Source organism: Rhinopithecus roxellana, chromosome 13 (genome assembly GCF_007565055.1).
Source record: "Rhinopithecus roxellana isolate Shanxi Qingling chromosome 13, ASM756505v1, whole genome shotgun sequence".
Lineage (NCBI taxonomy): Eukaryota > Metazoa > Chordata > Mammalia > Primates > Cercopithecidae > Rhinopithecus > Rhinopithecus roxellana.
Window position 1 is genome coordinate 19,242,936 of NC_044561.1, and position 14,615 is coordinate 19,257,550.

Consider the following 14,615-nt stretch of genomic DNA (forward strand, 5'->3'; position numbering starts at 1 on the left):
TAGTAACAACTGTTGAAGATGTGAATAAATTGGAAGCCTCTTACATCACTGGTGGGAACGCAAAATGGTGGAAAACAATTTGGCAATTCCTCAAGAAGTTAAACACAGAATTATCATATGATTCCAAAATTCCACTCCTAGGTATATACCTAAGAGATTGAAAATAGGTATTCAAACAAGTACATGTACACACATGTTGATAGCAGCCATATTCAAAATAGTCAAAAGGTAGACACAACCCACATATCCATTGACAGATGAATGCATAAACAAAATGTCATTTATACCAACAGTGAAATATTATTCAGCCATAAACAGGAATGAAGTAGTGATATATCCTACTAGGTGAAGCTCAAAAACATGTTGAGTAAAAGCAGCCAGACACTAAGTGTCACATATTATATGATTTAATTGACATGAAATATCAAGAATAGGAAAATCTATAGTCTACAGAGACAAAAGCGCGTTAATGGCTGACAGAGTTGCAGGGAGAGGGTAATTAATGCAGAATTATTGCTTAATGTGTCCAGGGTCTTATTTTGTGGTGATGAAAATGTTTTGGAATTCAATAGAATTGGCTGCACAACACTGTGAATATACAAAATGCTACTGAATCATTCTGGCCTAGAAGTGGTCACCTCTGCTTCCTTGCCTCTGTCACGTCAGGCCACTCTTTGGGTCCACACTGTCTCTTACCCTCTCTCAGGCACACACTCCCAGGCACAGGTGTGTTCTCATGGGCATGACACCACCCTGGAGAAGCAGTTCCCCAAGGTATTCATCAAAAGCACTGTGGGATACCAATTCCGCCCCGCAGGCCTGTCAGTCCAGAGGGGGCAAGCAGGGCTGTCAAGAGGCAGCAAGTTATCCTGTCCCCTGAAGGGTGACACAGGTCCCAGTCTACCAGATCCCACCGGGTGGCACCTTCCCACCAGAGAAGGCGGCACCTCCTTCCAGTTCCTCTTACGTGTACAGGCCCCACTCTGGGACCCCAGTGGGGATAGGATGTAGCAAGTCGTGACTGTCATGTCCTTGGAGCAAATGTGTACAGAGGGCATGAGAGTGACAAGGGCAGACCCTGAATCAATCACATCTGAATTAACCCTCCCTGTGCCTCAGTTTCCTTCTCTGTAAAACTGTCTAATAATCACTTCTTGGGAGATTGTTGAGAGAGCAAATTGAGATAAGGGGCTTGTATTAAATCCTGACACATATGCTGCCTGTACTCAGGGCAATCTGGAGGTGTCAGCCTAGTGTCTGTGTGTGACACCTGAGCAGGTAAGGGTGGTGCTGGCCCACAGAGCTGATGACCACATCAGGATGAACTGACACAGATGCCTGCTCCTTACCACTCAGGGACGTGTGCCTAACCCCAACCGAGCAAGCACACCTGGGTTGGATGGCCAGTAAGTCACAACCATGGTGACCCCAAGAGCCCTGGGGTATCTGTCCACAGCACACAGACGAGGGGCAGATGGGGCCTTCCCACCCTCCCTCCAAGCAACTAGACCAAGGCCACCGGCCAGAGTCCAGCCCCACCCAGGATCAAATGCCATAGGAGGCCACAGGGGGAAGGGGATGCAAATGACTGTAAGAGACCATATTTCACTTAAGAGAAACTGAGGCACAGAGGTCCTAGACAGCTTTCCCATGGTTAGACAATTACAGGTAGAAGAGGAGGCCCCACACATGCACAAACCAGGGCCCTCCAACACTAAGGGCCACATCCAAAGCACCAGCCCAAACCAGAAGTATCTGTTGCCCCTTACGCAAACCCCAAACCTTACCACAGTTCTCCCCTGACCTGACCCTGGACTCCGACCCTACCCATCCCACTGGCCCAGTTACTTACTCAACACACACTTCCCTGCAGTGGCCTTGAGGGCAGCTGTGGCACTCACTGAGGGTCTGCCACAGCCTCAGACTGTTCAACTAACACAGCCTGGGGTGGAAGGGCTCATAACCAAGACTTACAGGGGGATGTTCAGGGGGAACTCTACAGAAGAAGGGCTCTTAAACATGAAACCGACCTTAATCTTAACCCCAGCCCAAAATTCAACTCCAGCCCTGACCATAACCTCACACTAGAAGCAAGTGAGATTCCAACCCTAACACCTGCTCCAAATGTTTGCTGCCCACTGTCACTTCAAATTAAAACAAAAACAAAAAATGGGGATATCCACAAGTAAACACTCATGGCAGGAAGGGGGTCCTGGGAGTCCATGTTCCAGAGAGAGGCACAGGCAGAAAAGCCTGGACCACCCAGGACACGGAGGGATCAGCAATGGAGCTCCTGTGCAGCCAGAAGGCTGGCAGGGTCCTCAACAGGACGGTCCCAGCCTGGCCAGCAGCTACTCTCCCACAGGGGAGCCCACCCTCTCCAGCAGCCACACAGGATGGTACCAGCCTGGCACCACACCCACCAGAGACCTCCCAGAGGCTCGGGTGCCCTGGCTGAGGCCACGTGTGTGTTTCCTGGTTTTCCTTCCAGGACCGTGAGTCACGCACGCACCAGGCACACACCAGCAGGGGGCTCAGAGCTCCTTGCCCTGAGGACGACTATGGCACTATTCCCAGCCCCATTCTGCTTTCCCATCACTGTTTTGTTTTCCTTATGTGTCGTTTATGTGATCTTTTCATGTTGAGAGCTTGCTACGGACCACCTAGACTCACACTTGCTCCAGGGTGAAGTGAGGTCCGCCACCCCCATGTCTTCTGCTGGCCCTTCCTAGGATTTAACGGGAAGCAGGGACTCTGACCCTAACTTCAACCCTACTCTCAACCTACGCTGTCCCCTAAGCTGAATGCTATAGCCCCGGCTCACAGCCCAAACCTCACCATGCTCTTCTCCCAGACCAAAAACAACGTTCACTCAACACAGGCCCCGCGGCCCATTCCTCATGCCCGCAGTGGCCACTCAGAGCCCACTGGCCACAGAGTGCAGATGTGGGGTAAGGGGCCCCTTTGTTATGTCACCACTGACCCCCACGTCTGCTAGGCCTCAGAAAACCACATGAATCTACATTCAACAGGGCCGCCCAGGTGGGCAGAACTCACCAACATCCGAGTCTTTGTGGGTCTTGATGACCTCTGCAAGCTCAAAGTTCCCTGCGATGATGGCCACCTGAGGGAAAGGGGGGTCAAGGTGTGGAGGAGCAGGGAGGGGGCTGAGCAGCACCAGCTTTGCCTCCCCAGCCAGCCCCAGCTGCTCCTTCTCGAGCTCCTGTGTGGAGTCTTCCTTAGTTGAGGGCCCCAGAGACCCCAGCCCATTCCTCTTCTCTACTGACACACACTCCTCTCTATAACTGGGATGCCACAGGCATGCCTCATAACTGGAGTGACCCGCCATCTGTGTTCCTGGGACTGAGGGGCTACCTGGACAGGAGAAGTTCAGAGCTAAAACCAGCAGTCCCAAGCAAACAGGCACACTGGTCTGTCCCAACATGCAGCCAGGTTTCCCGTCTCAGCCAAGGCCCCATCGCTGCCCAAGCTGCCAAGCTCATCCTCCCCTTCCTGTGACCCTGCACCCAGTCATCCAACAGGCCCTGGCGTATCTGCTTCCCGATGTGCCCAAACCCCTCTGGCAGCCCACTGCTGCCTCCACCTTCTATGACCACACAATTCAGCAGCCTGACCACTCTTCCCACACCTCACTCCTACTAAAAATAGAGTTCTGTCTCCGTTCCTGGTCTGCAAACCCCCACGATATTCTCCTGACTCCCCAACAAACTCCCAAGTCACAGAGACCACGTCCACCTGGTCATCAGTGCCAACCGACCCGCAATTACATCAGCAGCTGGGACCACACCCCTTCTCCAGTTTGGCTTCTGCACCCCTGCTGGTCTCTGGGGGGGGTCAGACCCACACCTGTCACCCCAGTCTTCTCATCCTCCCTGTCCCCCGCCCCAGAGCCCTTCTGACCCTCCTCTTCCCCTGGCAGGGGGATGAAGGGAACATCAGCACCAAACACCTCCTCACGTGCTGAGCTCGTCCCCCCACACCTCCTCGTGGGCAGTCCTGGGGAAGGTGCTCCCTTAGGGCCTTCCAGGGAAGAACCAAGGTTCAGAGAAGTCAGGTCACACGGACAGAGACAGACACCTCTGGGGCGGCCTCGCACTCCTGTAAACCACGAGTGTACCTGGAAGGCTGTCTGGCTGTTGTAGTTGCGGACATCCCTGTTGGCTCCACGGAAGAGCAGGACACGAGCACAGCTCTCCTGTTGGAGAGAAGAGGGGATCACAGCTGGGTGGCTGGAGAGACCATCCGAGCACAACAGCACATGTGCACACAGGAATGCACACATGGCGTGCGCAGGGCACAGGCTCACATACACAGACTCACATCTGTTTGTTCCATGTATACTGAGTGGCACAGGGACAAGCAGGTAGGTATACATGCTCAGGTCTCATCTGGCCCACAGGGCCTAGATGTACCCAATTCATACCTGGTTATTCAGAACACACGTGCACACATGTGAAGCCTGTGTGTGTTCAGAGAACAAATGTGCACACATAGGCCTATGAGGCTGTGCTGCAACCACAGCTTACTGCAGGACACAGAGCACATACATATACCATGGCACACAGGCAGGGATGCACATACACAATCACTGTACAGGGTCACCGGTGTGCACACACACGCGTACACCCCCAGAACAGGCAAGTATATCCACACTCGCTGGTGCAGGCATGTGCAGCACACACAGTCGCACCTGGTTGTAGAGGGCACAGATGTGCAGGGCTGTGTTCCCCGAGGCGTTCTGGGCCCCCATGTTGGCCCCGTAGAACAGCAGGTGCTCCAGGTGCTGCACGTGCCCAAAGCGGCAGGCCTGTGCGGGGAGCAAGGTGCTGTAGGGTCCCTGGGCAGAGGCTAGGGCCCCCACCCCTACAGACAGAGCCAGGACCCCACACCCAGCACACACAGGCCGGGACCCCACCTCAGCTCCCTGCACACCTGGTGGATCTCCTGCCAGCCATTCTCGTCGGTGGTCCCCAGCTGAGCGTGGTCGTGGAGAAGCAGCTCACAGCAGAGGGCATCCCCACCCCCCAGGGCGCTGTGGTAGAGGGGTGTCAAGCCGCGGCTGTCCTTGTAGTCAGGTGAAGCCCCCAGGTCCAGCAGGGTCTGAGGGTGAGTAGCCTCAGTATCTACACCAGGCACAGCAGCCCCCAGCCCTGTCACCAGGCCAGGCCCAGCCCTCACTGACCGTCAGCGCTGCCGCATTCCGCTGGCGTGTGGCACAGTGCACGGCAGTGAGCCCATCGCGAGTGCGGAAGTCCAGGTGGGCACCGCCATTCTTCAGCACCTTCAGCAGGTCCGTGGCGTTGTCCAGCTGGGCTGCGAGGCTCAGGGGGCACTCTGGGTTCAGAGACAGATAAGGGTCAGGCTCCCAGCTGCTCAAAGGCCATGCCCCACCCCTGCTCTGCTCACCTCCTGAGTCAGGGTCATGGAAGTTGGGGTCCAGCCCCTTGTCCAGCAGGCGGGCCACCTTGTCCGTGCTATGCAGCTGGACATAGTCCATGAACTTCTTCAGGTTCGCCTGGAACACCGGCCATCAGTCAGCCTGGCACCAAGGTCTCTATCATCTGAACATTACCCGCCTTCCTCCTGCAAGCCTCAGGCCACCTTCAGGCGTCCCATGCCACATCCCTACCAATCTGACCTGTCACCTGACTTTGCAATTGTCACCCACAGCCCTGCACTCCCACCACGGCCCCAATCCCCACTTGGGTGGGCCCATGCACAGCTCAAAACCCTTCCTTGCATCCTGATAGCCAAACCGGTCACGACTGTCAGCTTGCACCCAAGTAGCCCCTCACCAAGGCCAGGTCACCCTGGTCGAGCCCCAAGAAAGTCCCCTACTCCAGGCTCAGTCACTGCCCTGGCTCTGTCTCTCTGGCCCTGCTGCCCCAACCTGCCTGGCCTAGAAGAGCCGAGGTCCACCCAGGCAGGAACCAGCCCCACAGCAGCCCTGAATCCTCAGCACCCTGAGATGATCTGCTCCTTCTCCGGTGCATCTTCCTCTCCAGCTCACCCCACGGCAGACCCCCACCCCAGGGACCCCTTCTGTGACATGACTGATGGCCTTGTACTCATTCACCCAGTTTATTCACTCACCCCACAAGACCTGACTTCCCCAGCCGGCACTACGGACGCCACACACACAAGGCAAGGTGCCCTGGCCAAAGGCCTGGGCCTTTCCATAAATCCCCAATGTACATCAGAAATAGGGGAGGGTGCCATAGGGACCCCTGCCTTGGGAGGCAACCTCCTCAGGAGGGCCAGGCAGTGAAAGAGGAGGAAGTGCTCACTACCAGGGTGAGGGAAACGCCGCTGGAGCTCAGGCAGGCAGAAACACGGGGCTATGTAAGAAGTTTAGGCTCATTCTAAAAACTAACGAGACCTACTGCAGAGTGAGTCACTCACGTCTTGTTGGTCACTGAAGAGAGATCTGGAGGGAGAGGTGGCCATGGGGGAGGAACCCAGGCTGACAAGGTCAAGTAAGGGCCAGTGGCGGGACAGGGGGACCCTTCCACAGTGGACTCTGCCCAGGCATAGTGCTAAGGCCATTGACCACCGCATGCCCTGGGGCAGCAGCAAAGTCTGGCACAGAAGCCTGAAGTTCCAAAGTCACTGACGGGACTATTAGGGCACAGGGGTGACAGTTCTGACCCCTCTCCTGGGCTCCAGAGACTGCCCATAAAGTATCCAGCAAGCAAGTGCCTGCTGGCCTGTGAGCTGGGGATGGGAACCCCTGGGGAGGGACCGGGGCACCCACCCTGCCCCTCTGATATTTACAGGTAAACAGTAAGGTAAAGAGAAATAGTAAGGTGCCTCCCTCAAGAGCATTTGGGGTCAGGCCCAGTTAGGGGTGGCACCCAGCAGTAAAGACCCCTCACAGGTACGCTTGGGCACAGGGCCTGGAATCAGACAGATCTGGGTTCAGCCCCAGCTTCACTGTCTACACAGTTGGGCAGTCTTGTCCCCATCTGTGAAACAGGGTTAGAACAGTCCCTCGGGAAGAGGATTACTGAGAGGTCTAATTACAAATGCCCAGCACTGGCTGACCACTCAATGCTAGGTGCCTGTCCCGACAGCCACCATATCAGATGCTTGTCCATTCCCTCTCCCACCCAGCTTCTCACAGGACACTCCAGCCCCTAAGCCAGGGGTGTCAGCAAGAGTCTGATCTACCTGGAACACATCACTGTACCACCTGTCCCCCAGCCATGGGGCCGGGAATCTGTGCCCAGCCCTCCAGCCACACCCAGTACCGGCTCTGGGCCCCTGATGATAGGGACATAGACTGAGCTGAAGCTGGGGGACTGTGGTCAGCCCCAAGCTGGGGTGGGGGACAGCAGGCACAGGGAGGCAAGAGGGAACCTCAGGAGCCCCCTCCCCGTGATCCTTTACCTTTGTATGAAGCTTTGCAAACTGCTTATCATCAATGAGGTTCTGGGCATAAACTCGCCGCTTGTATCGAAACTGCTCAGATAAAGAAAAGGTAGAGAAAATGGCCCCACCCCGGCTGAGCAAGGGAGTCCATGCACAAACCCCATCCCGCTCATGCTGGCCACACCGCACCCCTTACTGCCCTCCTGTACACACTATCAGTGCAGCACAACCCAATGCCACACAAATCCAGATGCACATACTACCACGGTGGACAGAGCTAACAGCTGCCATGCACCCACCACACTCAGGCATGATGCAGCGCGACGGAAGGCACATGCCTAGCTGCCCACAGCCTGCACTGTCCTGTCTCCTTCCCATCCCCAGGATTCTCTGCAAAATCCCACTCCTCTCTGAAGGCCTGATTCCAGGCTTACCTTCCTAGACGTCCCCCTACACTCTCCAGGTAGAACTGACCCCACTTTCCTGTGCCACCATGGAGGCCCGCCCAATTTTGAGCTCAGCTCACAAGATCCTTATTCAATGCCCATTGCAGCTGGGCACCCCCCTCCACCCTGCCAAACTTCAAGACTTTCCACAGGACTGACCCAGTTTGTGTCCCCATGCCTAGCAGGGCACTCAATACATCTTCACACCATGCATGGGTGAGCAAAGGAGGGGACTTAGGTTGGCCTTCACAAGACTTCACAACTGGAGAAAGGAACAAATGTGCACACAGATAGCCCTGCTCACACCACACCTCCTCTGGCACTCACTCCTGCTCACACTCCTCCCTGGAGAACATTGCTCAGCATCCACACCACCCATGCTGCTCAATGCATGCCCTGTTCAAAACTACACACACCACACACTCTGTATGTGCTGCACACAGCCCACACTGCACACACTGCGCACACTGCTCACTGTATACTGCACATCCTGCTTACCACAATCACAACCCCACTCACACTATACTCACTGCCTTGCACTGCAATGCTGTACACACTGCTCATTGCATGCAGTGTACACACTCACTGCACACACTGCGCACTACACACACTGCACACCACTCACTGCACACACTGTACATGCTCATTGCCTACTTTGTGCACACTCACTGCACTGTGCCCACTCACTACAGAGGCTCACGGCACACAGCACACACCACTCACACTGTACATGCTGTGCACACTGCTCACCCACTGCACACACTGTGCCCGCTAACTGCACACACTGCCTGCTCACTATATACGCTCACTGCACACAAAGCACACTGCTCACACTGTACATACTGTGCACACCTTGCCTGCTTACTGCACACACTGCACACTGCCCATACTGTACATCCTTTCTGAGCACACTACCTGCTCACTGCACACACTGTGCCTACTCACTACACACACTGTGCCCACTCGCTGCACACATTGCCTGCTTGCTGCACACACTGCACACTGCTCACACTGTACATCTTTACTGCTCACACTGCCAGCTCACTGCACACACTGTGCCCACTCGCTGAATACACTGTGCCTGCTTCACTGCACACAGTGCACACTGCTCACACTGTACCTAGTATGCATGCCTTGCCTGCTCGCTGCACACACTGCACACTGCCCATACTGTACATCCTTGCTGGGCACACTGCCTGCTCACTGCACACTGTGCCCACTCGCTGCACACACTGTGCCTGCTCACTGCTCACACTGCCAGCTCACTGCATACACTGTGCCCACTTGCACACACTGTGCCTGCTACACTGTACATACTGTGCACACCTTGCCCGCTCACTGCATACACTGCACACTGCCCATACTGTACATCCTTACTGGGCACACAGCCTGCTCACTGCACACTGTGCCCACTCGCTGTACACACTGGGCCCGCTAAATGCACTGTGCCCACTCGCTGCACACACTGCCTGCTCACTGCTCACACTGTACCTCCTTACTGCTCACACTGCTCACACTGCCACACGCTGCACACACTGTGCCTACTCATTGCGCACACTGTGCCTGCTCGCTGCACACTGTACACGCTCCCTGCACTCTGCACACAGCACCCCCCCACACACACACACACTGCCTCCACCCTCACCCATCCCACTTGTGCTGCCCACTGCCGTGCCCTTCACTGGTCCCGCCACGGAGCTTGGTGGTCCCCCCGCCGGCCACTTACCTCCAGGTAGGGCAGGGGCGTGTCCAGGTTGGGCGGGTACTCCTGCAGGAGCCGCTCCTCATCCAGGAACTTGCCGGCGCGGCCCCGGGAGGGCGGCTGGAAAAGCCCATAGTTGAGCGCGTCCTGGAGGCTGTGGTTGAGGGCGCAGAGCACGCGCTGCTTGGCGGCCCACACGGGCGCGGCCGGGTCCAGGCGCAGGCACTTCTGCAGCGGAGCGGGCTTGTGAGCTCAGGCCCGGGGAGCGAGCACCCGCCCCGCTGGCCCCACGCGGGGTGCCGAGCCCCGGGCCCCCGCCGAAGGAGTCCGGGGCTCGGGAGCCGGCGCCCGGGACCCCGCGCCTCCGCGAACCGCGGTCGAAGCCCCGCCCCAGGGGCCGGGCTTTCCCGGGGCCCCGCCCCGGCGATGGGGAGGGTCCCGGCGGAGGCGGCGGGGGAGGGGTGAGTAGCCGTGGGCCGGGGGTCCCAGGCGCTGGGCGCGCCCGGCGGGGGTGGGGGAATCCCGGGCGGGGAGCGCAGGGGCACGGCCGGGCCCAGGGCGGCGGGGCTCACCGTCTGCTGCAGGTCCGGGATGCCGACGCGCACGACCACAGCGCTGGCCCCGGGGCCGTCCATCCCCGCGCCGGGGCCCGGGCCGGGGCCGCTCGCGCCGGGGAACGGAGCGCCCGGGGACTCCGCGCGGCGCCCCGGCCCCCCCTTCCCCCCCGCCGGAGCCCCGTCGGCCGCGCTGCGCGGGAGGGGGCCGGGGGGGGCCGGGGCCGGGGCCGGCGCGGGGGACAGCGGCTCCGGGGGCTCCGCAGGGGCGGCGGCGGCGGCGGCGGCGGCGCGGCTCAGCTGCATCGGCCCCGGCTCAGCTCGGCGCCTGCCTTCCCCGGGGGCGGGGGCGGCGGGGGGAGGGGGCCTGAGACGGGAGGGAAGCGGGGGTGGCGAGGGGGCTGCGCCGGAGGCGGGGGCCGGGAGGGCTCAGGGCCAGTGTGGGGGGTTACTTGCGGGGTCCCAGGTGGGGGTGGAAGGTGTCTGCGGAGGGCGGGGGCCAAGCCACAGGGCGAGGGGCCTGGGGGGCTGTGCCGGGGTGGGGGGGAGTCCTAGGCCTCGGTGGGGGGGGAGTGGCTGAGCAGCAAGGGCCGCGCCGCCCTTCCGCAGCGGGCGGGCATCCGCGGACCACCGGGGATGGTGCGGCGGAGGAAGGGGTCCCGGAGCTGGGGTGGGGGCCGCGTTGGGGCACGAAGACCAAGGTAGGGCGAGAAGGGGAAAGAAAAACAATTAATTTCCGGAGGTGGCGGCTTCTCCCCCCCACTCCACCGACCCCCAACTCCAGGCCCGGAGGAGATGGCGGGGACCACCCCTGCCCCAGGCCTGGGGGTCGGACGACGGGGACCTCCAGACCGGGGAGGGTCCAGGGCCTTCCCACCGCCTTGGCGAGAGGCCCTCCGAATTAACCCTTTCGACCACGCCCTGCCGTGTTCTGCGCGGCTCCCCCACCCCAGCCTAGTTTGGGGAGTTTGCTCCGGACTTCCCCGCAGGCCCCCTGGCCGGTCTGGATCCAACGCCTGTCGCCCCCTCCCCGTCACCTTAGCGACGACGGGATGGGGCGCGACCTACGGGGAAGGGCCTAGGGGAGGGGGCGCTACTAGTCTCCACCTGCGACTGGGAAGTGAATTTTAGTTTTACGCGTTGTCGTGGCAACGCGGGGGGGGTGATGAGTGGGCGGAGGAGGGGGGGAGCTCAGTAAAGAAACTAGCTCAGGCACCGCCGCCCCATCGGGGCGCACCAGGCCCCCTAGCCCTGAGCGGCCTCTCGGAACTGTACAGCACTGCGAGCCCCTGTGCCACCAAGAGCAGCCCCTAAGTCGAAATAGCTCCGACTCCTCCAGAACTCTCCCAACCCGCTTTGCCTGGCGTTCCCCACCCCCCACTCCCGCCCCCGAGCAGCCCCAGATCCTCGTAGAGGAGCCGCTGGCCCCCTGAGGGCAGAGCTTGAGAACGTTCACAGAAGAGCCTGGCCGGGGGAACCCTTCTGCCTAAGGAGGAAAACAGCCTCTAACCCCCAGCCTCCCCAACAGCAGCTCCAGATCACCCACAAAACGGATTTTGCCTGAGCCTCCCAGGAATAACCTTGAACTGCTCCGGCCCCTATACGCGTAGAAAAACCTCCCTACCCTCTCCCCCGCGCCACAACCTGGACCATCCTAAACACCCTGACCCACACAGAACAGAGCGTGACACTCCCTCAAAGAACAGCCCCCACTGCCCCACAGATCCACCTCCACCACCACCTGCTCACCCCAGAGCACCCGCGACCCCATATAGAGTGTTTCTGATGAGCCCTCTCCCCTCAAAACAGCCTCGGGTCAACCCCAGAGCCGGACCTCTCTTCCCTGGGACCAGCCTGGCTTGCTCCTCCCGCCTACCCAGGACACCACTGACCCAGCAGAGCGGAGCCTCCAGTGCGGTGTGTGGGTCACGTCCTGCGTTCTCCCCACTCCTGGACGGTTGCTCCCTGCCCAGGAACTGTGGTCCCAGCGTCACAGACCTTCCACCCCTCTGTCCAGGCCCCTCCCAAGGCCACTGGCCTGGCCTGAGTGGTGCAGCTGAGGGTCTCCCAGGGGAAGGGGCAGGATGGGAGGGGTGGGGGTCCCGGGAGCAGGGAGCAGGAAGGGGCCCTGGAGGCTCCCTTATCTGCAGGAAGCACCTTGGGAGGCACGAGGGCTGGATTTCCTGTGGCCCGGCCCTGGAGAGAGGAAACTAATGCTTCCTGGCCCACCTCGTGTCTCCACTGTCTTCCTGCCCGTGTCTCTCCCACCCCGGTCACCCAGGCCCCCAACTCCCTCCCAACCCCTCCTTCAGCCCTAACCCTAACCCTCCTTGCCATCCCTCACACCACAACCTCTACCTGCCTTTGCTCCCAGGTGCCGGCCCTTCATCCCACTGTAGCCAGCACAAGGTGGTGGATGGGGCCTCTGAGTCCACCAGTGATGGACTGTCCACAGCCAGGTCTTCCACAGCCCTGGGCCTCCTCCCTCTCCCTTGGGCTCTCCCTGCAAGCCTGCCCTTGGCTGGATGGACCCAGAGACCTTACAACCCCCAACCCTTAGACTGGACCTCTGGGCCCCACCAGCCACCTCCTGCCAACCCACCAGCCCAGGTGCATCCAGCCACCCAGGCCAGCACTGGGGCTGTGGCCACTGAGCCTTTCAAGAGAAAATCTCACATCTTCACCAACTAGCAGCCCACAGATAGATGCTAGACCACAGATGGTCCCCAGACTCAGCTGGGTCAAAGACCCACTGCCCAGGGCAACACCGAAGCCCCTGCCCAGTGCCTCCCTAAGCCTGGGTTCTGCACAGTGCCTGGCACGCGTGATGCTCACATCGTGAACAGAGTCCAAGCCTGAGTCACTCCCCAGCTCCACCGCCACCCCGGCAAACAGCAAAAATAACAATACCCACAAGCACTCACACACATGACGTCCTCCGGGTGGGTTCCTGGAGAGGAAGCCAAGGGACACGGGGTATCTTTGCCCTTATTTTGTTGAGAATAATCCCAACGTTCCCCACGGCCTCCCCAAGCTTCCTGAGGACCCTCCCTCAGGCCCACCAGACCCCACCTGCCAGGCAGGGCCACCCTGGACCCAGGCCTACCCCCTCTTCTTTCCTGTCTCTGACCTACAAGGTGGGGATTTGCAGGACACCATGGCCCCTAGGCTTTCCCTTCCTTCCAACGGCCAAAATTCTGGAAAGATCTGTCCTTCTCACCATCCCCACTTCTTCCCCACCTGCCCCCACACACATTTAGACACAAATAGGCCTCACAAGGCCTGGGAGAGCTCATGTGGGCAAAGCACCCAGAATAGTGCTGGACACAGGGGTGGGGGGCCAACAAAGTCCTGGATGGACCCCAGCCCACTGCCTCGCTGCCACCCCCAGGCTGAGGCCACTGCAAGGGCCCTCCCTGCCTCAGCACTTACTGTGACACCTCCCAAACCTCAGCCCTTCTGTCTTAATACACTCTCCAGCAAGGGGGCTCACACCCCCTCCCACCCTCAGGACCTCGGGTGGGCCTGGGTTCGCCCCCTGCTGCCTTCTCTCTTATCAGAGCTGTTGGCCTCACTTCAGCTGCACTCAGAGCTGTCCCCTCCCCACCCCCCAGTATGGCTCCCCCGCCCCTCTCACTCACTCCCTACCCTCCCTCTCACTCTGCCCACAAACCATGGGCGACCACTTCCTTGGAAAGATCACCGAAGGCAACGCCAGCACCCTGTGCTGCTAACCCCACGGGCACGTTTCTGTCCTGTCCCATCTAACTTCCCCGGAACCTTCACCTCCCTTGGCTTCCACACCTCAGTCAGGGGAGACGACCCTCTGCTCCCAGGCCATCCCTTCCACCTTCCTCTCCCAAGTGGGCCTGCCTGGACCCACACTGCTCCGCTGCCTCACTCTGGTCCCTGCCTTCCTTCTGAGGCCCCTTCTAGCATACTCTGACTCACTTATTTGTGCTTTAGTGTCTTTCTTTCCCTGCCAAAATGTAGACACCCAGTGGAGAGAGACCTTTGCCGGTTTGGTTCACTGAAGTGTCCAAGCCCCTGGCACAGCCCTGATGCATGGCAGTGCTCCCACTGTGTGCCAGGTCAGCACACCAGCCTCCATCTGCAAGTCTACACTGAGCTTCCCCTCTCCAGATCAGTCCCTCTCCCAGACTCCAGACTCCAGACCAGCTTGTGTAAGGCAGGCATCCTTGAATACACAGTATTTGCAGGGAGTAAAGTTTTTATGGCATCTAGTTATTGAATATCTATAGGTATATTTAGGTTCCATTTTATCTTGAATCTTATTTAAGTTTTATTTTTCTAGGAATGTAAATCTATTTCTAAAGAATTAGCTTTTCATTTTTTGATATCTCTGCTTTCTATTTTATTCTGTTCTTATGTTTATTTCTTTACTTTTTTGAGTTTTTATGATTTTTTTTTTTTTTTTTTGAGATGGAGTCTCGCTCTGTTGCCCAGGCTGGAGTGCAGTAGCGCAATCTCGGCTCACTGCAACCTCCACCTCCCGGGTTC

The 14,615-nt window shown here is 58.8% G+C and overlaps 1 protein-coding gene across 4 annotated transcripts in view; it reads right to left on the minus strand.

Annotated features, from left to right (window-relative positions):
- Positions 1-12,141, minus strand: part of SHANK3 (SH3 and multiple ankyrin repeat domains 3) — a 57,925-nt gene extending 45,784 nt beyond the window's left edge. For all 4 annotated transcript variants that reach the window (XR_004052611.1, XM_030914376.1, XM_030914375.1 and 1 more), the window contains exons 1-10: positions 11,987-12,141; positions 10,113-10,759; positions 9,565-9,768; positions 7,411-7,482; positions 5,428-5,536; positions 5,204-5,355; positions 4,954-5,121; positions 4,712-4,828; positions 4,139-4,216; positions 3,058-3,124 (exon numbers count right to left, since the gene is read on the minus strand). Coding sequence is in view for 3 of the 4 variants with exons in the window: in XM_030914376.1 (XP_030770236.1) it covers positions 3,058-3,124; positions 4,139-4,216; positions 4,712-4,828; positions 4,954-5,121; positions 5,204-5,355; positions 5,428-5,536; positions 7,411-7,482; positions 9,565-9,768; positions 10,113-10,400 (1,255 nt within the window). In the remaining variant the exon portion in view is untranslated. The remainder of the gene's footprint in view (positions 1-3,057; positions 3,125-4,138; positions 4,217-4,711; positions 4,829-4,953; positions 5,122-5,203; positions 5,356-5,427; positions 5,537-7,410; positions 7,483-9,564; positions 9,769-10,112; positions 10,760-11,986) is intronic.
- Positions 12,142-14,615: the final 2,474 nt, after the last annotated feature.